Raw genomic sequence first — 27,565 nt, 5'->3', positions numbered from 1 at the left:
ATAGAAGTTTTTCAAAATAGATTTCTTTTTGTTTCATTTTCATTACTTTCCTCTCAGGCAGGTGTGAAAAATACCTAATGTTATGAACAAATGAAACTACTACTACTTCTGTGATGGAGACAACATTCTCTCTTTTCACATGCTTCAGAAGTGCTCTGATATAACTGCATCCAAAAAAGTAGATATCTAAGCGTTAGATATCTAACTGCTTTAGAGAAAAGTGAAACCCCTTATTTGGAGGGAACCTACACAGGGTTCAAATTACCAATATTGGAAATATTTTCCTCTTCTTCCAATAAAAACTTTTGTAAAGGAGAGAGGATTCTGGGAAAAACTTCACTATGCTTCACATTCTACCAACCAGTTGACTGGTTTACAAAACTGTACAACAGTCAAACTGATCCAGTCTGAATTACAGTTTGGATCTCTCCATCAAAGAAAAAGTCTGCTGGCCCACAGAAACATATAGGAAAATGGTACTCATGGGTAATGCTGATACATAAATACAGAGAGTTCATATGAAGTTAAAGTCACACTTGAAAGAATCGTCTTCTGAATGCCAAAAATAAGTTCCCTTCACTAGGTCCTTGACAAGTTCTTCTACAGACCTTTTATGAACACTGTAGAAAATGGTAAGCACATTTATAGCTTCTATCAACACCTTCAACTACTACTTTTACTTTGTGAAGTATGATTCCATTCCATATCCATATATACTTAAGTTTACTGTTTAACTATCGGTCTTGATAGCTATGTTCTAAGAGACTAGCCCAGATTTTATTCCCATGTATTCGTATATAGCCTTCTTTGCTCAACTTCACTCAACTGAAAAGTAGAATTTAGTAAAGTTATGCAAGGAAACACACACATTTCTTATTTTGTGTAAACTATACTGAATTCTCCTCCACCATACGATAAACCATTATTGAACTCTCGATAGAATGACAGCTCTGAATAACACCATTTATCCACAACGTAATCAGCAACTAGCAATACATAAAATTTTCCATTAAGTTCTATCCATGCCACATAGCTTAGAAAGCTATCTTAACTGCAGATTCAATGTAGGTATATTAGTGTGCAGCTAGCATAAAGCAAATTATGCCTTAAAACTAACTTTTTCATATGAGCTGCTGTAAAAAAGTTGAAATAAGAAACGCCTTCTATTCACACTTCTAAGAAAACAAAATTAAATGCTTCTTATACTGAAAAATATAACATAACAATCCTAAGATCACTTTATAACTACATGGTATCTTTAATAATTATTCAAAGTGAGTATTCCTTAAAAACTCAAGCCCCTTTCCCAATTCCAATATTCAAGAAGGGAAACATTTTTTTGCAAGTCCTATCTTAAGATTCCTACCTTCAGATCTTACTTAATAACCTACTTATCGGAAAGTTAGCATTTACAGCTACCACAAGAAATTCCCAATTTGGAGTTACCTAAATACAGCATTAAACTGACCTAGTCACTTAATTCTAATAATGGCTTCCCAAGTGTTAGAAAAAATACATATCTAAACAGCTTCAAAATTTAACAATTACATGCAAGTTTAAGGATCTTTTGAAAGAATACCCCAATTCTACCCTCCCATGCACTTGTTTTCCTTTACAAATGATAAAATGATCTTTAAAAATATATCTTTACCTAGGGTTTCCTCTTAGGGCAGCGTGGTGAAGAGCATTAAACCCATTGTTGTTGGTGATAGTAACATCTGCTCCAGCTTCTAACAATACCGCAAGGATGTCATCACGCTTCTTACTTATAGCGTCATGAAGTGGAGTGTCACCTTCAGAATCCTAAAACCAGAAACAGTTTACACCAGTTTTTGTATGCATCCACACTGAAGAAAAAAGATGCTTAAATATCACAAGGAAAACTGTCTACACAAACACAAAACAACTCTTCAGACCTGAAAGGGTAGCTATACTGCAGAGTTCAGAGCAAGCTTGGTCTGGTTTTGCTAGTGTTTCAGTGTGTAATCCTACTCAAGGCTCCAGCATTCTATGATTATACTACTACCAGAACTCAGAGCTCAAGTATGCCTTGCATCTCATAGTACTGAAGACACTGGTGCAAACATAAACTTCTCTGTGCTTCATATCTAGATGGAGTTGATGCCCATGGTACCATTTATGAGTTACAGGACAGCAACAAAAGCTAACACACCAGAGAGGAAATCAGTCTAGTAGAAAGAGGCAGGGAATTTTGAGTAATGAACACTGAGCCAGCAATTAACTGTGTAAAAGACAATACCAAAAAATACAGTGTGAAATAAAAGCATAAGCAAATCAAAATAAAACCGCAGTCAAAGTAATAAACTTGGGCACATCTGTTGTTTTATCTGAAGCAAATAATTTTCTATGAAGCAAAGGCTAATGTCATAAGCAGTCTTAAACTTCCAAAGTCATTATGGCTAATACCAGATTACATTCACAAGGTACATGAAAATATCTCAGTGCATAATAGAATAGGCAAAGAATTTATAGTTTTAGCTTGCCGTTTTATTTTTCAAATATTCCAAATAAAGGAAAAATACTTCTTACTCCTAAAAGGATTTTGTACATTACTTATTCAACGACCCAAATGGTTGGACTGAAAAGGAATGCTCTAGACTAACAGTGAGAAAACACATCCATTTAAGTTTATTTGCTGCTATATAGGCAAACTCTCTAGATTTATGCTTCCAGTAAAATTCTAACACCATATAAGTCAGGAAGTCTTTTGTCACTGACACTGACTCAACTGCAAACTGAATAACACAGAAACTGAACATTTTAGCAATATGCTAATATGAAAACAGCTCTTACAGGGAGAATGAAAAACTGCCAGAATATGGAAGCACTCAAACCTGTGTGAACCAGCTTGCCAAAACTAAACTACATAACTTTTATTTGGTTTAACTGATCCTATATCCTGAATTTACTATTTACAGGCTAACGTATGTTCCTGTTTACACAGTGAATTGGCTTGAGTAGTAGACTGCTGGCCAGCAAAATTCCAGTCATGCCTCAGTCCAACTCCCTTGTACTCTCATTCTCCAAATCAATCACCTACTCACAGGTGCACATCAAAGTTCCTCAGTACACACACTGGATCTGGAACTTAATTTTCAGTGACAATTGTATTTTCCAGATGGAGTTTCACAGTAGCATTCTACTGAATTTTTCAATTAAAAATGACTTCTATAATTTAAAGTCAGGCACATCCACTTTGGCTACTCATACATCATCACATGATATACAGTCACCCTTTACTGGGCCCAACACAGACTCGTTATATCTACTGTTCAACAAATACTAAATAGGGTCTGAATGGACACTAGCTGGCTAACAACTCAACCTCAGTGAGACTAAGTCAGTACCTACAAAGCCAGGTGGAAGCAGATAAAAAACCTAACTGCTGTATTTACTAATGTCAAGTAAGTTTGCTCATTTGTTTTTAATTTGGATATACAGCTTAAAATAAAAAAATCACTGATTATTGACATAGCAAAAGAAGGAGGTAAATATGTTACTACTGTGTATCTTAATTTGCCCAGACAATACAGATTTTTCCTTCTGTTGCAAACCGCTTCAAACTTAATCATTCTGATTTATTTCAGTAATGCACTGCATGCGGCTGCATTCAGCTCATGCAGAATGTGGATGCCTGCTTATGTGATGGTAGGCTTCTACTCCACCTTCTCAATAGGACACTGCACTCAGATGTTACAGCTTCTGCCACATTCATTATAGATGAAATTCCCTGTGAATTATTGTGCTTGAGGCCCTATGCATGAGGGCTTTTTAGAGAAATCCAGCTAAATAGCTATATTAATGATAGGTCAACTATGGGATAAAAAAAAAATAATTCTTTTTTTATTAAAACAGTATCAAATATGAATAGCCAAAAAATTTAAAGCTGTAGCTTGCAGAAGGAGCAAATAGCTGTGAATTCAACACAGGCGGAATTAACCCGGAGAGAAAGTTAACAGTTATAGGTAACTACAGTCTGTGAAAATACCAATTACCATCAACTGGCTAGAATAAATCAGGTGCCTACGTAGCTGTCAAGAAAAAAAAAAAACCAGATTTAACTGCATTTTTATTACAGCTGATCACATGTTGGGATGGAGTTTGGGACAGATTAACTTCACAAGGTCCATTCCTTTCAATCCCATTTTAAAGAATTCTCCCTGTCACCTACACACAGCTAATCATGAGATTCAATAGCTAAAAAGTGGATCTACATTAATATTTACTTTACCTGGAGACTAGGATGGCAGCCAAAGTCCAGTAAAGTCTTCACAACTTGCAGATGACCTTTGTTGACTGCAATATGAAGTGGGGTCTGCCTGCGTTTGTTGCGAGCATTCAAATCTGCACTGCCTCGGTGCAAAACCTCTATCACAGCACCCTCATCACCAAAGGCTGCATGATGGACAGCCCTGTCTCCATCTTTGTCCTAAAGTGGAAACATTAATTTTACTCAGTATATTCTGCATCTACTTTGCATTTAAACAAGACGACTAATTATGTGTCTTAAGGCTTACATGTACATATAAATCTAAATATTAAAAGCACTATATTTCTATACATGCCAATAAAATAATATTGGCACTACTGTCAACATAATAACTGATACCCATTAACGCCTGCAGACTAGAAGGCTTGGTACTTTTACTATGCAGTATCTACATCAGGCTCTTTGAGCTCTGTCAGTAACACTGTTTCCTGACTAAACAGGCCACTTATATGTTCAACTGTCAGAGACATAAGCACAGACAAGAATACGCAGGCATCCCCAGGAAATGACATCATGAATGTATATACTCTTCAGCAGTGACTGTAAGTGTAAACATATGTAACTTAACTATAAAGCAAGAAAAATACGGATTTTTATCCACTGCTTCCACACCACAAACCACAACAGTGAAGTAAACTGACTAAAGTTTTGCTCTCTGCTAATGGAATGACTCTGCTAGGTCTTACTATCACTGATTTATAAACAGCTGACATCTTTTAAAGCATGAAACACATAATCATTAATCTAATATTATATATGATTAATAGGATATCAATTAATGCAATTACATAATTAAGTAGGAATACCACCTTCGCTTAACTCAAAGTTACACGAAAAGGCTTGAAAACTCAAATAAAATCCCTGAAAGTTTTTTAATACTAATGTTATACTTCTGAAGCCTGAGCAAACATGAACCAACATGAAAAATTGTTAACAATTCTACTGCTAGCAGATTATTAGGTATTTTATATAGAAGCTGTTTAAGCAGCGCTTCTACTTCCCTCTCTTAATGCTTCTAACCCTTCTTTATGCCGGAGAAGAAAGCATCAGTCCACCACTTTATTAACATGGCATCTTTGATCCCATAGTACAGATAAAAAGCAGCTTAGTCTTGTTATAAACATATAAACAGTATATGCTACGTACTGCAGCGAAAGCACTACTTCTAAAATGAAGCTACATCACAAATATCAGACCACAGCAAACACGCATTGTAAAGACGGCTTATGTTTGATGCAATTTCACAGAAAACCTTTACAAAGTAATGGTACATCTGTGAAAATAATTTTGTTTCCAAGAATCTGGAACTGAATTGTTTCATTAATGTTTTAACATACTATAACTTTGGTATATCAAATACAATAGAACACTAAATGCCCAAGCATGTAAAGTTATTTTTCTGTTCTGCAAACAACAACTGGGCACACTATCAACTTCTAAGCATTCTGTTAGGCTTTAACTTATATTCTTGACACAAGAAATCTGACAGATCCTTCTTGTGCTTCACAGAACAAGCACAGGCTGCAATACCAGTGCATTCTGTGTGAAGGCAAAATCAAAAACACAAATATCACAGTACACTGATAATTCTCTCACAAACAACAGTTCTAAAACACCTAAACAAAAGAACTCCTTTCATTTTCAGAGAAGTTAAAAAAACTCCAAACCAAAACACAGACTGAAAAAATGGAAGCAGACTTGGCAATTCCTACCCAAAGATACTGTTGCTACTTTTTACTTGAAACTGCTTAAGAATAGAAAACTTTCTCCTAATTGAAAAGTGTACATAAAAAGAATGGCAAGTAACTGAAGTTGGAGGCACAGCATCTGACATCTTTTTCTCTGAATGCACAGGCAGTGTGCTAGCCTATTGTATTCCACTGTTGAAATAAAGGCGAGAAGGGTGCTCATCTACTACAGTCATATACTAGCTCTTTTATATTAGCATTATATTTCACTTAGAGGTGCTAAAGAATAGTAATATAATATAATAATTATAATATAATAATATGTGCAATACTGTTAACAGGAGCCTCATTTGAAAACATAACCACAGTACGAAAAATAGTTTTTCACTCACTCTGACTTAAGAGAACTGCAAGAGAATTGTTATTTCTGTATGTAGCAAAGTTTAAAACTTAACAACACACAAACTGTATTTTGAAAAATTTAGGTTACCTCTGCTTCTACATCCACATTCTGTTTCAGAAGCAACTTCAAAATGTCAACATGGCCATTCTGACTAGCAGCTTGCATAGCTGTGTGTCCAGCACATTGGCCATTCACCTGGAAGCATATCAATACCTTGAGGTAAGTTGCAAGATACACACACCTATGAGACACTTTAGAAGTATACATGCAAGTGTATTAGAAAAATTAAAGCAACTGCATGCGTATGAAAGTATCAAATAAACAGTCTTTAGACAGCTGCCTTTCTAGCACATATACATGATCTCCTACATCTTCTCTATTTCTATAGCATTAGCTAAATTGAAGGAACAGACCAAGAAATTGATTTATTTCAAACATTAAGACCTTAACAATAGCTGGATTAGAAACTTTGTCTTTGGGCTACTGTAAAGGCAAGATTTTGAGAACAGGTCTCAGAATGATACCAGTCCTCTGCTCAACAGTATTTACTTTAATTTTCTAATTTATGGCAACAACAGGAGTCAGCCTGAATTTTCTATAATCTTGAGCTACAAATCAAACCTCAGAACTTAAGGGAGTTTAGTCTCTTATCTGCAAGAATTACTACTGCTCTTGTGAGAAAACATCTGATTGTGATTTTCCCTGAACCTGTAATTCTTAAGCATTTTCTTTTTGACTTGTCAGTACTAGGTGACAAGTTGGTAAAAATAAATCTGACAGAACAGATTAGCTGATCTACCTTGTGAGTTAAAACAAATCCCACCACAAGAGCCAAAAAAAACCCCAAAGCTAGCCCTTTTCCTTTCCATCCCCCTAGAAACAAAAGAAGTTGAAGACACTTCACTAATTGTGAGTGTTTGGTTGTCTGCTCCAACTCTGGCAGAGGCTGGAAGCTATTTTAATTCACAGCAGACAACAGAACGCAAAATCTGTTGGAAAAAAGGTGAAAAACACTACTTTCACACACTCCCAAGGCACTTCACAGGACAACAAATGGGAGAAGAGGCACTGGAAACAGCTGTAGTACTTCTATACAGATACACTACTGGCTGGCAGGGAGTATCTGGGACAGCTTCACTTCCTTTAGTATTACAGGTCCCCAGAACAGGTCCTCACAAAACACAACACTCACATCTACATCTGGTCTCTTCAGCAAGTCTTCCACTTTGGCAACATCTCCATTGGCAGCAGCTTTAACCAATTCTTCATTGAGGTCACCAGATTCTTGGGTTTCAAATAATTTCTTTAATAACTGGGACAATCTCTCTGTAGTTATTAAACAAAGAATAACAATTCTAACCACAGAGTAACAGAAAAATAACAGCTAAACCTGTCATGTTTCTAAAGGCATGGACATACTAATACATAAACCACCACAAAATGGCAGCTGGAAATTATTATTCAGTTCTAAGTGCTGCATTCCAATACCCTTTAGACAGCAAAAACTGTCACATTAGACACTTCAAAGTTGAATGAACCACAAATAGCTTGTCTACCACAAAATAGATAAGGGTGGGGAAAAGGTAAAAAGCTTGGATTTACATACTGATATGAGGTTTTTTAGTCTTCTACGGTATAACCTGCCCTCTAATTTGAAGCACTATGTCACATTACTCTTCTGGCTAGTTTTATGGTCGCTGTGACTTTGTCTTTATTGCAGAAAACTACGTATATATGCATCCCTAAGAAGAATTCTAGAAAACTATGTAGAAGGTTTCTTGGCATTAAAGCAAATATGTGAAAAGGAAAAAACAACTAGCTATGACCAAAAAGAGGAAAAGCATTCTAATTTAATTGACCTGTGAAACAGCCAACAGAGTATAAAACACATTGCATAGTTTTTCTGCTTTGTTATCTGATGAGAGCAGGTTAAACAGATTTAAAGTGTGATTACATAAACACAAAAGTCCCACTTGGTCAAAGGATGTCTGACTAAATTTTAAGACATAAATTTAAAGGAAATATCATTATTCTGAGTAACTGCTTGCAACAGATCCCTCGCTTATGCTTGCTATCCCACACCACCTATTAAACAAAGGGTCCGCTTGCTACAGCCAGCAACACTCTCTTCATGCCTTAGTCTCTATTCTAGTCTCATGAAGCCAGTCATTTCAATGTTAAAGTTCTTGGAGACCTCCAAAGACGTACCTGCACTGTGGCTAAACAGAAACCCAGCTTCAGTTTGGAGTGTTTGCATCTTAGCACAGTAACAACCACCAACATCTCCGTATCAACTGCAAGCTTTTTATCTTTCTCAAAGGCATAACATCAATTAGCCAAACTCCAAGTTTGAGTATTATTAACCTTGCATACAAACTATACGCTGGCACTTAACTATTTTTTAGCACAAACACTTGATTATTCTTCAAACTTACCACCAGATGCATTACTTATAGCAGATCCTGCTGATGCCACCTTTGAGACAGCTGCCGGATTATAAGTCCAAGATGTCCCACAGACCTCTACCTTTAAGTCACTGTCTGAATATATCTGCTGGACGCGACCAACTTTACCTAAAGTCTGCATGAAAGAAAACATAAAATGCAAATAATATTAAAAATAAAATATTTAGAAATCTGAATGTTTTATAATAAGTCACAAGTTTTGTGAAGTCTGTTGTTTAACAGTACAGTCACTAATACCTTTAGCTAAGTTTCATCAAGCTAAGCAGATCACTGCATCTGACCAAGCATGTAGTAATCACCATGTTTGATAAAATATACCTTCTCTAACTTAGAGAAAAATCAATTTGACCTTTATAACTTTCAGGTATTATTAAGAATCATAATTAGAAATATTATACAAGTTCTACCATTTTATGAGTCAAAACATACAACTACTTACTGGAAGCATTGCTTCAGCCCACTCTCCATGACCTCTTTGAAGAAGCTTGATTCGCTCTAAATCATAGCATACTTGAACAAGGTCACCCACTTGAAACTGAGAGGTACCTCCTTCTGCACCCTGAGCAGCATCTCCACTTCGGACAACATTGGCTTTGGTGAGAACAGCTGGATTAAATGTCCACCTAGACAATGAATCATTTAAAATATATTTGAAACAAGCAAAGTTAAATATGTGTTTAAAAACCATCTGTTGGACAAGATTCCGCTTTTATGCTTTCAAACTTTCTGCAACTGGATACTATGACACAGTTGTCATTAACTATTTTTGTCCAGAAAATTGTTTGTGGCTCATTAGTTGAATGAATTAGGGTAATCTTCAGAGATTTACATTTGTAAAAGCAACAAAGAAACATCCTGCCTAAGGGGAAGCAAACAAACAGCAATGTAATAGTCCTGAAAGCAGCTACACAATTTATTTATTTTTCCAGGGAGAGAAGGAGATAACTCTGGTTGAAAAGGTAAAGATCCAAGCTGCCTCACAAAGAATTCATAGAATCATAGAATAGTTAGGGTTGGAAAGGACCTCAAGATCATCAAGTTCCAACCCCCCTGCCATGGGCAGGGACACCTCACACTAAACCATCCCACACAAGGCTTCATCCAACCTGGCCTTGAACACTGCCAGGGATGGAGCACTCACAACCTCCCTGGGCAACCCATTCCAGTGTCTCACCACCCTAACAGGAAAGAATTTCCTCCTTATATCCAATCTAAACTTCCCCTGTTTAAGTTTTAACCCGTTACCCCTTGTCCTGTCACTACAGTCCCTGACAAAGAGTCCCTCCCCAGCATCCCTATAGGCCCCCTTCAGGTACTGGAAGGCTGCTATGAGGTCTCCACGCAGCCTTCTCTTCTCCAGGCTGAACAGCCCCAACTTCCTCAGCCTGTCTTCATACGGGAGGTGCTCCAGTCCCCTGATCATCCTCGTGGCCCTCCTCTGGACTTGTTCCAGCAGTTCCATATCCTTTTTATGTTGAGGACACCAGAACTGCACACAATACTCCAGGTGAGGTCTCACAAGAGCAGAGTAGAGGGGCAGGATCACCTCCTTCGACCTGTTGGTCACACTAATTGGACTGTCAGGAAACAACATGGCATTTTGTCTTCTTCCACCTAGGTCGAAAGGTGCAACATTTAGTTGTAAGAATACTCTTCAATTAAATGGTCTGGATACACTTCATTTTTTAACCAAGCTACCCTAATTTGTACTATAAGTTTTACTGGTTTAGAGAAATTTAGCTGGTTTTATGCTGAGTCATATTCTAATATATAATATACGGTGATGTCTCCTTTATGTGCCATTTGGTCTGGGGTTGACTTTCATTCAGTTATCTGATCTAGTTGAGAAGCACCAGATAATCTCCATGAAGGACAAAGTCAGGGAGGAAGCCACAAGACAGAGCAGCTCCTCTCACTGGCTCTGCAGTTATGACATTCAGAAGAAAAGCCACTTTCAGTTTGTGTTAACTGGGAAAACAGCTTTAGTTTGCATTACTTTGCAAAATTTTCACCATGTGAGGGAGGCAACAAGCTTCTTTTTCCTACTAAAGGTAAGTCCTCCTTACACATTGTTGAAGGAATATAAGAATTCTCAAGCAAGTCTTAACAGACACAAAAGGAGAACAGAATGTTTCTGGCCCCAAGTGATCACTCACAAGTGCTGAAGGCAAAGAAAGTTTGTGAGAATCAATGATGAAGGCTATATAACAAACCTGTTGCCGCTCGGATATTGTACTACGATGTCATGATCCTCATCGATGCCACAAACTGTTCCAGTTGTTGTTAAAGTTTCAAACATGCCATCAGTCCATCCTCCATGGCCATGCTGCAAGGACTGTACAATTTCCAAGTCCAGGTCAATGTTTACAAGGTCACCTATTTGCAACCCACCAGGGTTTCTGTTACCATTTTGCTCACCTGAAACAAAGTACGAAAACGTTTACAAGACCACACTAATTTTTCATGCAATTAAAAGAACAGAAGTTAATTTCTGAGACTCAATATCTGCAATTGTAGCAGCCAATAGGTAAAAGGACATGAACAGGTAAAAAAAGAACTCTGAACCTCTGGCTGTGGAAATATGTGTTTCTAGTCAAAATTTCAAGGCAAACAGCAGTGACACTAGCAAATGCTAAATGCTTGTGACAGGCTCTTCTTTGGGCTCTTACCGGTATGGTAGCGGGTATCACATAGCATTAGACATCTAGATCTGATAACTTTGAGAGTGTCATATACAAAGTGCCATCTATCAGCCACTCAGAGGCTGAAAGATAAGCAGAAGGTCCACAGAAAGTGGTTTTGAATTGGTCCAGTCCTTGAATTTGGAGAAAACACTGGCAAAAGAACACCTCCAAAATTACCAACAATGACTAAGAACAATCCCTTCCCTCCCCCCCAACCAGTTTACAATTCAAATGTTCTTGGACAATGCCTGCTTTCAAAAGATGTGCCATAGCAAAAAGTCATTAGCTGGAGGGAAACTGCATACACTGACACATACTACGCTGTGTTAACTGATGAGAGAACACACCTGTGGACTTCCTCACTGCCAGAAACAGAGGATGGTATCTGATGCCATCCACAGAACAGCAAAGAGTATGACAACTCCTGAAATCACAGAGCTTCAGTTCAATGGCAGCATCGGTGGCAAATGACAGGGAGAGCAGAGTTCTGTCAGTAATATTGCCATCTCTTAAGCGGGAGAGGGGTGGGGTGTTTCATAGAATGGTTTGGGTTGGAAGGGACCTTAAAGCTCATCCAGTTCCAACCCCCTGCCATGGTCAGGGACACCTTCCACTAGAACAGGTTGCTCCGAGCCCCATCTAACCTGGCCTTGAACACTGCCAGGGATGGGGCAGCCACAGCTTCTCTGGCCAACCCGTGCCAGTGCCTCACCATCCTCCCAGTAAAGAATTTGTTTTTCCTATTCCAAGCAAGAGGTAATAATGAAAAAGACCCCTTGCAACATAATAATGAAGAAGTACAAATAGCCTGACACAGAGAAAAAAAAACCAGCAACATTATTTGGAAGGTGACTAATTCCACAGCCTGAAAGTTACTCCAGATGTTGGCAGCACTAGCTGCAGTGCTAAAAATCTCCAGGTTACAGAATGGCAAAAAAGAGAATCTGATACTACTGAAAAAGAAACCGCTGAGAAATAAAACATGGCCATGAATACATAAATCCTCATGTTCAATAGACTTGGACTTCTGTGACCACTCAGTGACTTCTTCCTGTTCTGATCTTTGTTTAAAGGACCCATAGACGGAATGGTATTTTCAGACTGCACCCTTGACCTTCACAGTAACAGACAGAACATGGGAAACAGCCACTTCTGCAGAGGACAAAGTCAGAGATTAATTATTCAGAAAAGCTGTTGATATGGAACTAACTAGATATAAAACTTAGACAGCAAACATCCCAGACACAGCTTTGATGAGACAGGAAAGTCTAAGAAAGTAAGAGATACAAACCAGCAAAGAACCATAAAAGACCCCACTACATCCTACTCCGTATTAGTTAGGTCCCTGCTGGACTATTATTTGCACTCTACTTCAAATATCACAAAGCTTCAAAAATAACCTTCTAGGTTATTAATGCAAGCATACATTTAAATTCACAGCATGAACCTATCTCTAAACTACGTTCGGAAGACTAATAAAAGGGACAGATGTTCTAACAAAGAGTAAGACTGAGAAGATGGAGAGTAACGCGGCAAGAATGATGAACTCAGCTTATCATCATCCATTAAGAGCAACTTAATATAGTGGAAGGGGAAGAATTTAACACAGAATAGTCTCCTGCTACCTTTAGTGATTAATATTCATGCATTCAAATATGGTACCACCCTATATGCAGAAAACACAGACCTGTATTTTTAAAGCAAGAACCAAAACGAATAAAGTATCTCTGAATACTTGAGAGTCTTCTAAGAATGCACAGCTGTGCCTCTTCACAAATATGGAGAAAACGTGACAAAATTTATTACTCCCTTGCCATCCACTTGGCACTGATACCAAATACTTTTAGAAAAGCATTACAATTTATCATATGCAGAGACATGCTACCATTTACATTGCACTAGTAAGTGACATTCACGCGTCACTTTCAGGTGACATTTAAATAAGAAAGAAATCCAGACTAAGTATAATTAACACACAGCAAGATAAATTGGCTTTATCTTCCACTCACCTAACACAGGACAATGGTCCCTGTAGAAAGAGCCTCCTTTTGCATCTTGGACACATTTCAGGTCAGACTAGGGAGAGAGATTGAGACAACTTTAGTCCTCACTGACTCAGCCTCCAGGTTACCATAAGTCAATGCAACTAGAATTTAAACGTACTCAGTTAATAAAAGCTGAAAATTATGTGTACAAAAAACTATGTCCCATGAATTCATTAGTGATGCATATAATCTCAAACTTTCCAATCTATCAGCTTTAATATTTAAGATTTTAATAACCTTTACCAATATAAAAGGCTAGAAAGGATGAGATTTTTAACTCAAAGGCAGGTATTAAAACAACACAAAACTCCTCTGTACTGTGCTATGAAGTTCTAAAATCTCTGAGGACTCAAGCAAGGAATCAGAAAAAGCAACAACAAAAAAATCCCCACAAACAACTACCTGCAGTCAGCACCCGAGACCACAGCCTTTCCTGTACTTATAATTTAATGCCTGGCAGTGCTGCCCCTTCTTCCCAACCCTTTTTGACAGATACATATTTAACTTGGAGAAGAAAACCTGGCACCCAGATTCTACAAAAGGAATAACTTCCAAATAAGAATACACAACCCACAAGGATATTACATTCAAAAAAAGCTCAAACAATATGCTGAGCTAAACATGATCTCTTTGAAGAGAAGGGTTCTAAAGCTCACCCTTTCACCTTATCAGAGAAACTGACGTATCAAGTGTGATAAGCAACTACTCATAAAGTCAGCAGCGTTACTATAATTCTCTTTTCCTCTATTTTTCCCCCTTGTGTAATCCTTAAAGGCAAATGGCTACCATCTGCTATTGCTCCTTATGGAACAATTTTCACTAAACTAAGGGCATTTCATGTGTACAACGAGTTGGGAAGGAGATGGGAAACCATTTGCAAATGTGTCAGAGCAGTCTATGGGATGGGGGAGGAAACAGAGGACAGACAGGTGGTGGTTATGATATCATCAACCAGAACCAAACAAATACTTTAACAATCATTTTCTCCCCACACCCAAGACTTATTGTCAGAGTGTGTTTCTGGGAAAGGATTAAAATTAAAACTCTCGAGTGCTACAAATCATCAAGGCACTGCTGAACACAATTATGACCCTCAGTGACCTCTAACTGCTAAGCAGCCAGAAACAATACAAACCTCAGTGTTCATCCTGATCTACACCCTGATCTACAAAGAATGCACCCCCACCGTCTGAAAAAGTGATGAAAACAGCCAGACGACAATAACGAGATTTAGCTGCTCTTCAAACACTGAGACATGAGAGAAAGTCTGCTCAGCCCAGCAGCAGCAGGCCTGCGACAAAATGCTGCCACCCGGTGGGCAGGTGCCAGCTTTAACTCGGCCAACACAAAGGGGCTGCGCTGATCGTCCCAGATGGCAACCTCATTCATTCCTCCAGACCAACAGAGATTTAATGTGGCCGGGAGCACTTGGTCTCACCCACTGAATACAAACTCTTCGTGTCATGCAACAACCAGCTGTCTGTGCAGGAGTCAAAAAGGGGTACACAGGCAAGAACTGTTTTCACATTCTTCACAGCATTAAGCTAGAGCATGGGAGGGTCCTAAATGATTCTCCCAGCCCAGCAAAACGTGGGGGAAAAAAAAACCACCGGCACTACAGCAGGTGCTAATGTACAAAGCAGGCTGATGGCTAAAAGCTAGCAGAAGAAATAAAATACTAACTAAAAGGCTAATTACTATCTTGCAGCAGAAATTATTAGGAAGCATGTCAAAACACCTGAAATTGTGCAAGGGGAAAACCAACCAAACACACAAAACTCCCCAAACAACCAAGAAACCCCCAAGCAACCAACAAACAGAAACCAACAAATCTGCACTCCCTTCTTACCCTGCCTTTACTGTGCCCTGCAGAGTTTATCTCTGGAGCATAATGATGTAAGTCATTATAGAACTAAGTGGTAGCTTGATGTTCAACCTCAGCTTCACATCTGTCTTTCCTTCACTTACATAATGCAGTGAATGTTAGATTGCTAAGGCGTAAAACAAGAGTCTGATCTAGAGTGCCACAGAAAAGCAATGCAACATGTTTACTGAAGACCCAAAACACACAGAAGGATGAAGCACTGACACAGATAAGGCAGTATAAAACTCATATATACAGCAAAGAGTTCTTTCAGCAACTCTGCAAACAGCCTACTAAGTAACATCAACATGACAAAGGCCTGCAGATGTCTTAAAGAAACATAACCAAACACTGGAGGTTTAAGATAGGAAGCTGTATTTAGTTGTTCTTCAGTACCACGAAAGCTGGGTAAGCAACTGTAATTCTACTTGTAGCACTCTGCTACTCTCTTTATCGGAAAACAAGCATTTTTTCGCCCAAGCAGTTTAAGCTAAATATTGGGTGGTGTTAAGCTACTGGTCATCCTCCCTTGAGGACTGTGCGGCAAGAGTGAGATGGAACACAAACACGGCTGCTGCTGCCAGCTTTCCTGCTCGCTCGGCAACCTCTGCTGTACCACACTTTAGAGAAACCCACCAGGATTTTTGCAAGTTATATTTGTCTCCCTGAGTCTTGTAAATGGATTGAAACAGCAGACTGTTTGGAGATGAGACATAGAAGTGCAAAAGGGAATGTATAGAAGCACAAAAGATGTTAAAAGTGCAAGTTTCAAACTCAAGGTGACACTGCATGCATAAAGAACAACTGTTAGGCTGGGTGTAAATACACGGTGGAAACAAATGTACAAAGTGAAAGCAAAACAAGCTTTTATACAGTAACTTGATGGAAAAGTCATTCAATAAATCCTGAAGATGATTCTTCCAAGAAACAGAAAAACAAGCTGTAGATCTTGAGGAATTTGTGTATAGTTAGAGAAGAGACTGAAGCCCCAGTTAAGGAGGGAATCATTATAATGAAAACTCAAGGAACAACGTGAGCACAAAACATCGCACAGCAGGACTTTCAGACCAGTACTAACAGCTGATGCACATGAGCAGTGGGTAATAATACGTTCTGCCCACGTGGAGAAGTTTGTTCTTCTAGCATCTACCTTCTGACTTGCTGGAAAACTCCTTGCATTCCAGCTGTATGTGACTGGATTACATAAAGATCATAATCTGCTCAGTCAAATGAGAAATGTAACAGTTTGCTCTGACTTGCCATCCAATTATACCATTAGAAATCAGCAACCATAAAGACTTCAGAGAAGAAAACAAAGTATATTACAGCAATATCAGCGGCGTTGGCAGATGATGTAAAAGTGCTATCGTCCCTGACCTCAAAGAGGAAAACAGTGCTGAAGGAGCAGCTGCTTACTGGAGTTACCACGTTATTCAAATCAATATGGAATGTCATTCATTAAAACCAGGGAGCCTACATGCTTGGTAAGAAAACTAGGTGTGCTGCTGAGAAAAAGAAGAATGTTTGATCCAGACGCACTGAAACAGCATCTGACACTAGCAGCAAATACCAGGAGAGAAATTAATAGAGATCTTAGATATACCAGCAGGAACTGTGCCACAGCTGCAGTGTTTGAGGTAGCAACAAATACACCCCTTAATTTTAAGTTTTTTTGAACTCTCAACAGCTTTTGGCAAGTAAATAAGCCTAGTGCATGCTGCTTTCTCACCTGGCTAAGACAACAACTGGATAAATCTGTAAGTTTAGCTAAAAGGTTCATAAGAAATGCTGTATTTCAAATTTAATGAACTCAAACCACTTTCAATTTCAAGAAATTGAGAAAAGTGAAAGCAATGAAAGGAGAAAGTAGAAGATGGTATAGAAAGTGACTGAAATGACAGAGAGGTGTGAGGTATAAAAACTAAGCAACAGCCTCCCACAAAAGAAATCAGACCTCAGGCAAATCCTGAGTGAACTAGTTATAACCTTATCATCTATTGATGATAGTTACTTACAAAGCCTTTCCATGTGTAACTTTTTTTTAAGAAGGATCATTTTAAAGTCTTTCTTGTGGGTTAATACTGTAAATAATAACATTGGAAAGGATCACTACATTTCTGTTTAACAGAAATATGCTTCTAAGCAACTCAGTTACAGAGAGATGAAAAACTTGGCTTGGTTGCAACTATAGGAGAAATGTAAAGAAATAAGATTATGCAAACAAGACAAAAAACAAGGTCTGCTGACAAGCACACATAAATGCATACAGTATACATAAATATCTAATTCTGCACTGGATTTCCAAACAACTAACCACCCGACTCTGGCCACACTGCAAGTAATGTAATAAAAAACACCTGCTGCATGTCTAAAAAGTGGCCAAAATTCACATCTGTGTTTTAAACCAGTTTTGATAAGCTCCTAGAAGCAACAGAAGGACACTAAACTACACTAAACTAACAAGATAATGAAAATTCCTGTTGCTCTTTCCAAAACCCCTCATTTTGAGTATACAGGGGGCAAAGTAAAAAAGACTAGAGAGCTCAAGATTTAACTTACATTTCAGATCTGACAGTTGCAACTGCAGCAGAAAGCATCTTTCTATGTTTCATAACACTGCAATGCCTGGCATGCTAAGATATTTACCTAGGTTTTATTTAAAAAAAAGTTTTAGTAAATCATTCTTAAAATCCTCTTGAGCAATTTCAAGGATTATCTTTCAGGGTGACCCAAATAAATGCTGATGAACAGACATTAGCTGCCAACCAGGAAAAGAAAGTTTAAAGTAACATCAAAAACACAAGGGGAAGGAATCTTCTCGATTTCCCTTATGCACTGAACTATTCAAAATTCATGGAAAAGAAGTACACAAACACAGATGGCTTACAGATTACTGTGACAATGATGGATGATAACTACAGCTTTTACAGCTACTTCTTTCAGAGACTTCACAGAGAAAGAAGATTCTTCATAATGAAATACAAGACAAGGAGGTTAATCACAGCAAAAAAAAAAAAAAAGGCAAGTGGTACAGAGCAAAAAAAAAAAATCGGTAGCAAAAAACTAATATAATTAAATATTAGAATATTAGAATATTAGAATATTAGAATAATTAAATTGATTTAGAGCACATCTGTCAATGGAACTGTTACTTGACATTTTTATAGCAAAATCATCCTATTAATAAGTAGCAGGCTATAACATTTATTGAAAACCAACACAAGTTACCAGCTGTACATCCTCTATTGTGTGATATGAAAAAATAAAAGCCAGAAACAAGTCCAAAAAGCTAAATCATAGTCTTCTCATTGACCCTCCAATTCCAACATAGTGTATCTTTTTATTGCAAAAGGCCATGTTCACATGTTTCTAAAGCAGCCAACGTGGCTAACAGCTCAGTCTGACTCTAGAATCCGAATACATATAGAGATGAAAGGCAAGCAGTATCAGTAACCATATTAGCCAACAATTTATTCCCACTATAGATGTAGCAAACATGCTATACAACCTATGAGCATCATAAACACAGGCTTTAATTTGGGAAATTGTGGCCTTGTGGCAGAAGAAAGTCCCGGATTTAAACGCCAGACTTCACAAAGGAAGGCGGGATGCACCTCTGTAAACACAGCAACAACAAACTCAGATAAAAACTCTAAACATCCGACCACAAATAAATGCAAGTTTTCAGCCAGCACCTGCTGCCCACCAGCTAATTCTCATCTCTCCCAAAGAAAAGCTGGCAGGCTAGAGAGATTAATTTTGAGGACCAGATGCAGCCTGTCAGCTATCAAACAAGCAACCCCAACTTACAATAAGTTGTGTTTCTTTAATCAACTCCATTTGCATGAGCCAAGTGTTATTCATTTGCAAGTAAGGGTTCTCTTCCCAGCTGTATTTACATGGGTACCCACTCTCAGTATTGTTGATTCCACATTCTCCTGACATTCTTAACCAATTTGTAAGTCCCAAAACAAGTTTGCCTCAACTTTATGTGAACTTTGTGACAGTCTATTACTCAGTTTTACATAACAGCACATAAATAGTAGTAAATAATCATAATGAATTGTACACATAGCCAGCAATCAGTTACAAAATTCAGTATTACATTTAAATGACTATTTGTCACAGATATCCAACAACCCATTTTGTATGGAGTGAAAACTGCGCTTGATAGAAGTCTCTGACAAAGATAAAACTATTGTAGGAATGGATTACAATTAGGTAAACACTACATATAAAGCATCAAGTTACTCTTTTATGCGTATGTATGCACTACTTATATGTATGCATATTACTTATATATTACCCTATATATAACATATATGTAGTTTCACACACATTTTAGAGATTTTTTCTTGTTAACTAAATGACTGACCTAATACTTGTACGAATCTTCTGGGAAGGATCACCCTTATCCATTGAAATTTACAGCTTCAGAAATAAATCAAGCAGTCTAAAAATGTTTAACACTTCCTTGGGTGGCAAGTTTGGCAACAGAATATGGTTGGATTTACAAATAATAAATATATTTATTATTAAGGGAATATATATTCAGAACAGAATTTAGCTTATCTTAAATGTATTTTTTTCTGAGGCCAGAAGGAATTTTTAATGATTCCACAGCACTCCTACTTAGGCAGCCCACAGATTTTAACACAGTAACTGAAATTACAGCAACAAAAAGTCAATCTGTATCTCATTCTATCTACATTTTGTAATCATGCATCACACGGCAGAAGATACCAACAAGTGGTTTAATAATATTACACTACAAAATACTATATATAACTTTCTTTCCCTTTTGCCAGTATTTAAGGAATTTTCTTCAGAACTCAGAGGGGAGGAGGCCATGAAGCACGTAATTCAATATTGACTTATATCTTATCCTTAGCATCTTCACTCATCAGGAAAGCTGCACTAAAGATGTCCTTTTTTTTTTTAAACCTGAGGCTAAAATATGTATTTATTGCAAAAGTGGTATTTAGTATTTATTTTTACTATAAAAATAAACTATTTCAAGTAAGGCTACAAGGCACAGTAAGCTGACTAGCCACTGTTTAACATTTTTTTACTATACACATCAGACAAGATGACACTTCAATGTTAACATGATTTTCCTCTGCAAAATCAAACAAAAATCATGCAAAGAAAATGCTAATTAAGATGTTGTAAAGCAGCTGATAATCAAAGTAACCTTTCCCTGACCCACATTAGGATAAGAAAACCCAGCAACAGAAGGCACTTAAGCTACAGTCTGACCCATTTTCTCTCTAAAGCTGTAGAAGTAGCTGTAGAAGCTAGGAAATGTGAAAGAAAAATCTAGTGCTAAAGCAAATTAAGATTGTAACTTAATTCAACACCTTTCCACTGAGAAAACAAAAACGCTCTCAAGAGGGTTCTGAGTGTTGCCAGTAATTTAAAATACTGCAAATACTGTGGTAATCTCCCCAAATTTTGAAGTGAAATTAAGAATTCAGGAGTTGAATAGGGTCTTTAAAGAGTTCATAACTAACCTTTTCCTCTTCTGAATTTTAAGCACAACAGTAGCACAGTAAGATAATCATGCATGCAATATAAACATTTACCATACTCTGGCAGAAAGCAGCCCTTAACTTGAAGTTATTCACAGGTCTTATAAATTCCCAGATCAGACATTCTTACCAATACATATGCATGATCCGTACAGCTGTATTCACAATGACCTGACTAATAGCATGCAAGCTGACAAAGGATATTACAAAAGCAGGATAATAAAGCACAATGAATTATTCTTACTTCCCTTCCCCCACCATGCATTTTCCCCTTTGTGTTCTTTTATACTTACCATGCCCTCAAAGCCAACTCTGTAAAGGTTTTTAGCTCCATTGTCCCAGAGAACATATGCTGCGCTATGTGGGCTTGACGCACTCCAATCTTGGATTTCAGTTACCTATTCAGTTTTAAAAATAAGAAAATTGCTTCTAGAACAAAGACTCAGAAACACAATTTGGACTTAAAACCTCATTCATCTCTCCAGAATACTTCAGGATACAGCAGGTCCAGCGAATTTAATACAATTTATTCTGAAGTTGGTTTCTGTTTGATACATGTGCTCCCATCTTAAGAAGATGGCAGCCGGTATAGGTACTTTATAGGCCTATTTCTTTCTTGTGTATTTGGTAGGCCATTGAACTCCATAAGTAGAAAACAAAATATGAACTGTAAAAATTTTATGATGCTTCTTATTAGAAGCAGCACTTAACTACAAAAACCAGGACAGAAACTATTTTAACTGCTTCAATTTATGTAGCTTAACCTGCATTAGCCTGGTCATGGTGCGCTATATTAGAAGACAATGTTTTCTTTCCAGAGCCAACCTGTTCAACAGTACAAAAGGAGAGTGAAAAGGACTTTCCCTGACATTTCTGACATCATAAGGCCATGCACCAAATTATGAAAAAACTTCATTAAAAAAAAAAAAAAAGCATTTCCAGAATTTGTCTTCATTCTTATCTGTATTTATTTAAAAGCTTTTCTAGTTAGCTACTATCTGCTTTTTCGCTTTGCAAACATTTATATGCATTTATACATATCTTCAGCTTGCAAACAATCCCACTAATTCAAGTTCAGTACATAAATCAGACAACGAAGTATAAGACTCATTCTGCAAAGTTTCACAGATCTCAAAATATCTTGCCCAATTCAAGGGCACAAGCAAGGGGTAAATAATCAAGATGGAATAAAAACTGCCTCTAAAGGGCCTGTGCTCTAAGAGATTTAAATTTATTATTTCCTCTCAATAAAAACCAAAATGAAATCCCCAAAAGTCCTAAAGCTTCTGTAAATACCTAGGCTATAAAATAGTATCTTATCCAGGAACTTCTGACCTTTTAAATGCTGCTTAAGTGTTCCAAAACAAAATGCAACAAAACCCACTAGTTCACCAAGATACAAGTACATCCAATTCACCTAGAACATCTCATTTTTGGTAATAAATGTCATAATATATTTTACACTTCCTGCTGTATGTTCATACTTGTAACAAATCTTCAGTAGTTCTCAATGTAAGTTGTAAAAGGAAAATTTGCAAAGGTTATGATTAGCAACCTATCATTCCATGCAATATTCAATAAATCCAAACACTTTTGATTATATAACTACATTAAAACCAGTCATATAATGTCCTAAGCCAGTAATACAATATCCACATCCAACACTTACAAAACTTTTGATTTAAACTGGAAAAGTCCATATGATTATTATATTTAAAAAAAAAACACCCAAAAATCTATGGTGCAAGCACTGAAAACCAAGAGCAAGAGTTATACAAATGTCCTGACCCACGAGCAGGGAAACTACAGAATGCAGTGATGACCAGAAACAGGTATTCTTGATAGTTATGTTTCTATACTAGCTCTCTATTAATGCTGAAATATGCCGAAGATCTTAATGTTGTTACAAACCGCTCTTAGACAAAACCACCAAGATGAAAATTTAGCAGTTTGAAAAATTTTGTGCTGGCATTGTAAAAAAGGCACATTTACATTTAAAAGAACCAGTCACAGTATACATACCCTCTTCTTTCTAAATGCTTGAGCATTACAGAAGAAGATTAAAATATGCCCAGCAAATTAAGATACTAACTTTAATGCCTGTATTTTTACTCTACAATTAGAAAGGCCACTGAGACCATTATATGAGCATGAAGAAATGCATCTTCTTATTTAAACCAGTTTTAATTTTACCTTTCCTCTACGCCCATTGCCACCATCTTGATCTTCCCATTGCCAGTCAACTCCTCGCACCACTCTGGCACCTGCAAAGATTCCTCTTGCTGTAATTTTCTTTGATTTACGGCGAGACTCCAACAATACCCTGAAGTTATTAAAAGAAGAACCCAGAAGCGTCAAGATAAAAAAAAAGTCCAAAATGAATCTTTGGGGACAGGAAGAAAGGAGAGCATCTTGAAACAAAAAAAACCCCACAAACACAGACTTCAGTCAGTGAATCACATTCATTCGATTCTCAACTTGAACAGCAGCCCACAAGATAAAGTCACAATCTTCCTAAAACTCATTTACTGTATGTTTATCATTAGTTTTTAATTCTAATGATATTTTTTCTCCAAACTTCCTACTACCAGTAATAATCTTGTAACCACTTACATATAGACCTATACTCATATTATTAAAATAATTAAAGAAACCTAGAAAGCCATATAAACAACACATTTCTGTTTCTCTTACATGCACCCTAGGCCAGCACTACCCTCCTGCAATTGCACTGACACTTTTACACCTCTTTCCCCTCCATGTCTCAATCTATTTTCTACATACTCATAGCATATCTTGGCAAATTTTATTCAGTATCTTGTAACCCCTTTTTTCAGTCATAATATGTCATTTTTCTAAAGCAAACCAAACAATTCATGAGTATTTAACTTACAAAGAGCAACAAAGAGACATTTTCCTGCCTTTTCAGCCATCTCAAAAACTACCAGTTTGCATGCAACTAGATTTCCTACTTCATGCCAGGAAAATGCTGCCTGACAAAAGTATTTTTCCATCTGAAATTCTGAAAGATTCCCGACCTCTTCCGGAAGCGTATCACCCTCCTGCTAAGCTTTCAGCATCCAGCAGATGGCAGACAAGGAAAAACTTTAACTAGTACAATCAATGAAAAGAGCACATGAAAATATTTGCTGTTTTTATCCAAGTAGTACGAGAGAGTGATAGGAAACAGAAAGATACTCTGTTTATATAAGTAGTTTAGAAAGTCCTCAACACCTACAAAACTGAGACAAAAACCAGCATGCATTACTTTCACATGCTACCTGTATGATACCCCAGGCTCAAGAATAAAGTAGGCAGAGCTTATACTTTCTTTCATCGAAATGTCCTTAGATGACTCTTGCCATTTTTCCTATTTTGAAATATCCCTCAACTTCAATAGCATTGCTTTGCCCTTTTCTCCTACCTCAGTTAATTTCAATCAACTTTTCTCAGCTAAGCTTGATCCAATAGAAACAGTTCTTTGGCAGATGAAGCTGCCTTCTAGATAGAGTTGCAAAACAGAGCTCATGGGAGAAAGTGACGACACAAAAGACTTCCTGCAATTCTATACCTTCTGTACAGTCTATCTCCCAAAATAAAGCTTATCTTTATATACCATAACAGACAACTTCATTACACTAAGCCAGCACTTCCTACTCTTGGATCCAACTTCTAAGTCTCATCCTGAACTAAACGTTATAATTGAGACTCTAAGCTTATTATATCTATTTGGTACCTAGATCTGCTGGCATCAATCTCAAAAAACCCAGAAGCTAATTTCTGATAAAGCCACTGACCTGGGCATTTGAGCCGTAGTTAAACTTCAAGGAAAACATTTGAGAAAATGAACACAGTCCCTACGAAACACCATATGAGAACAGTTTGTGTGTTCCAACCACTTCCCTTTACTGTAAAAGCACCGATAAAGCACATCACTGAATTACAACATATTTGTAAACTTTACTTCTCCAAGAAGTAAGGAAATAAATGTTGTCCTACACACACCACATTTAACTGAGTATCATATCTAATAAAAAAGCTTCCAATAATTTTATGAAAGAACCTTCTGGAGAGTCATCACAGAGGTGACAGCACAGCATATACCTTTACACAGTGTTTTATCACAATTCTCCAAGCATTTAGCAACGGCAAGTATTACTGTTCTCACTTAATCGGTTGATAAACCTTGACAGAGAAGGGCTATGGATTTAGACAAGTTATTTAAAGCCAAGAACACAAGAACAGCTATAGAAGGACAAACTAAAAGACCATTCTGCTCAGTTTTTTGCTGGGAGACAAGCATAGATGCTTAATAAAGAACATGAAAACCCAGGCAAAGGTAGAACAACCTGCACAGCATCTTTTCTCTGCTTTCTGCAGCGCACAGTTTAAGCAATTCAAGTCTAAGGTTTTGCCTCCAGATCACTGTTTTTCATAGCCCACAGGTTATTTTCCCTCAATGTGTCTACACCATTTTTTGAGCCTAATTAAACTTTCACATTCAGGAATTCATTGACAAATCATTTTGTGATTATACATTGTGTAAAGATAACTGCCTTTGTTTTAAAGCTGCTATGTGATAACACAAGAACTAGGATGACTGCAATGAGATCAAAGAAACTGAATGACCATATCCTTTTTTCCTCACTCCATTCTTTTGAAAATTCCTGTGTTTTCCAAGCTACAAAGATCTGTCCTAGCCACCCTCCCTCACAAAGAAGCAGAACCAGTAACAGAATCTACACCTCAAGCCACTATCTTATATAAGCCAAATTTCAGTAACAAAATCTGCAGTTTAATACTAACCACAATTAAGTGTTCTTATTTAATTTCACAGGGAAAAAAAAATATGTTTTACCTTTCACTTCCTGGTGTGGTAATTCTGTAAAAACGATGCCTCAAGTGATGTTTGTCCCCATGATAGCAAACCGTACACAAATCATAATTTGTGCATTCAGCACATTTCCATCGGATGCCAATGATGGGTTGTTGTCGACAAGTATCACACATAGTCCCATCATGCTTGATACCTGTGGGGAGGAAAAGAAAAACAAGAGATTAACAACTCTGCTATAGCAATACACAGATTTCTCTTGTGCACCTTTATAACTTGTAATCATACACTAAAAAGTTAACAGAGAAAGGCTGCTAGCGATACCCAATCAGCCTACACAACAGAAGGGAAGTGACAATGAACTCTGCATCCTATCTCCAGTTCAGTCTGTTCCTGAAATGTTCTCTTTTCTCAGCAACAAAAGCCAAGGAGACTGTGTTTGTTTTCTTCCATCTACACAAATCAGAGGAAGAAAATAAGAAATCCTTTAACAACAAGCTAAAGAGTCAGAAAGACATATATCAAAACACACAGGTGATCTGGAATTTTCACTCTGGATTAAGACAACACAGCTTTTGCCACAAAGTCTATTGTGTTTAACTGTGTGCAGCAGTTTGAAAGTCACTGGTTTGACTTACACACTTTGTACAATGCAAAAGATAAGCGCTTATCTCTATTCTTTTTTACACAGGAAAAAATTTAGCTGTCCAGGATAGATGCCATCAGCTTCCTGAAAATGTTACCATTTTTGAAAATTATACTGCTTCATATATTGACTTTTCCAAAAAGAAAGTGCTACAGACAGATGTAACCCACCAGCATGTGTTCTATCCAGTCTTCCATGAAAACTGAGTTCTCAATACTTACTCCTACAGCTTTGCCAAGCTATAGCAGCAAAAGTGATCAGTTGCTGTTTCCAAACACGCATTCTGAACATAGTGAATAGCCACAAGTTTATTAAAAAAAATAAAATAAAATATCAAAATCTGCTCCTGTTTGGGGAAAAAAAAATGAAAAAAGAGCAATAGAAGAGAGAACTCGCATTCAGTCTAGAGCACAAGATAAAAACGAGCACTAGAAGTTGGAATAACAACAGATTCTTCCCAGTCACTCACCCTTACGACAAAAAAAAAAAAAAAGGCAAAAAACCCCAAACAAAACAGCCAAAAACACCCAGATCACACTGAAATTAGTGAGGAAAAAGAATAGGTTTTGCCCTCTCCAGAAGGGATGCTTTTGGAAATGACTGCTAAATTCACTATAAACCTATTAGTCACTTGTGTCCAATAGCTGAGTCACCTGCAGTGAAGAATAATCAACAGCCTGAGAGGCAAAACTGAAGGAAATGCTTTCTTGTCTGATCATTTCACAGAATCACATGATAGCTGAGGTTGGAAGTAACCTCTGGAAATTGCCTACTCCAACCACCACTGCTCAGAGCTGGGTAAACAAGAGTCAGCGGATCACGACCATAACCAGTCAGGTTCTGAGCACCTCCAAGAACACAGATTCCACAACACAGTTCCAGTGTTCAATCATCCCTGTAGCAAAAATCTCTTCTTATGTTCAAGTGGAAGTTACTGTATTTCTGTTTGCACCTATTGCCTCTTGTCCCATCACATGACACCACTGAAAAGCACCTGGCTCTGTCCTCTTTACCACCTCCCTCAGGTATTCATATGCACTCCTAAGATTCCCCTGCCCCAAGCCTTCTTTTCTCTGGGCTAAACATCACCAGATCCCTCAGCCTCTCCTCATAC

General features: G+C 37.4%; 1 protein-coding gene across 4 annotated transcripts in view; it reads right to left on the bottom strand.

Moving 5' to 3' along the window:
• The window catches only part of MIB1 (MIB E3 ubiquitin protein ligase 1), a 71,203-nt gene that overhangs the window by 34,945 nt on the left and 8,693 nt on the right, over positions 1-27,565 (bottom strand). For all 4 annotated transcript variants that reach the window (XR_010610158.1, XM_065668107.1, XM_065668109.1 and 1 more), the window contains exons 2-12: positions 25,830-26,001; positions 23,165-23,294; positions 21,265-21,369; positions 13,541-13,607; positions 11,061-11,265; positions 9,287-9,470; positions 8,818-8,962; positions 7,575-7,708; positions 6,470-6,577; positions 4,253-4,450; positions 1,652-1,803 (exon numbers count right to left, since the gene is read on the bottom strand). Coding sequence is in view for 3 of the 4 variants with exons in the window: in XM_065668107.1 (XP_065524179.1) it covers positions 1,652-1,803; positions 4,253-4,450; positions 6,470-6,577; positions 7,575-7,708; positions 8,818-8,962; positions 9,287-9,470; positions 11,061-11,265; positions 13,541-13,607; positions 21,265-21,369; positions 23,165-23,294; positions 25,830-26,001 (1,600 nt within the window). In the remaining variant the exon portion in view is untranslated. The remainder of the gene's footprint in view (positions 1-1,651; positions 1,804-4,252; positions 4,451-6,469; positions 6,578-7,574; positions 7,709-8,817; positions 8,963-9,286; positions 9,471-11,060; positions 11,266-13,540; positions 13,608-21,264; positions 21,370-23,164; positions 23,295-25,829; positions 26,002-27,565) is intronic.

The sequence above is a fragment of the Lathamus discolor genome, chromosome 2, assembly GCF_037157495.1.
Source record: "Lathamus discolor isolate bLatDis1 chromosome 2, bLatDis1.hap1, whole genome shotgun sequence".
Classification (NCBI taxonomy): domain Eukaryota; kingdom Metazoa; phylum Chordata; class Aves; order Psittaciformes; family Psittacidae; genus Lathamus; species Lathamus discolor.
The sequence above is the reverse complement of the archived record's forward strand: the minus strand, read 5'-3'. Positions and strand labels throughout refer to the sequence as shown.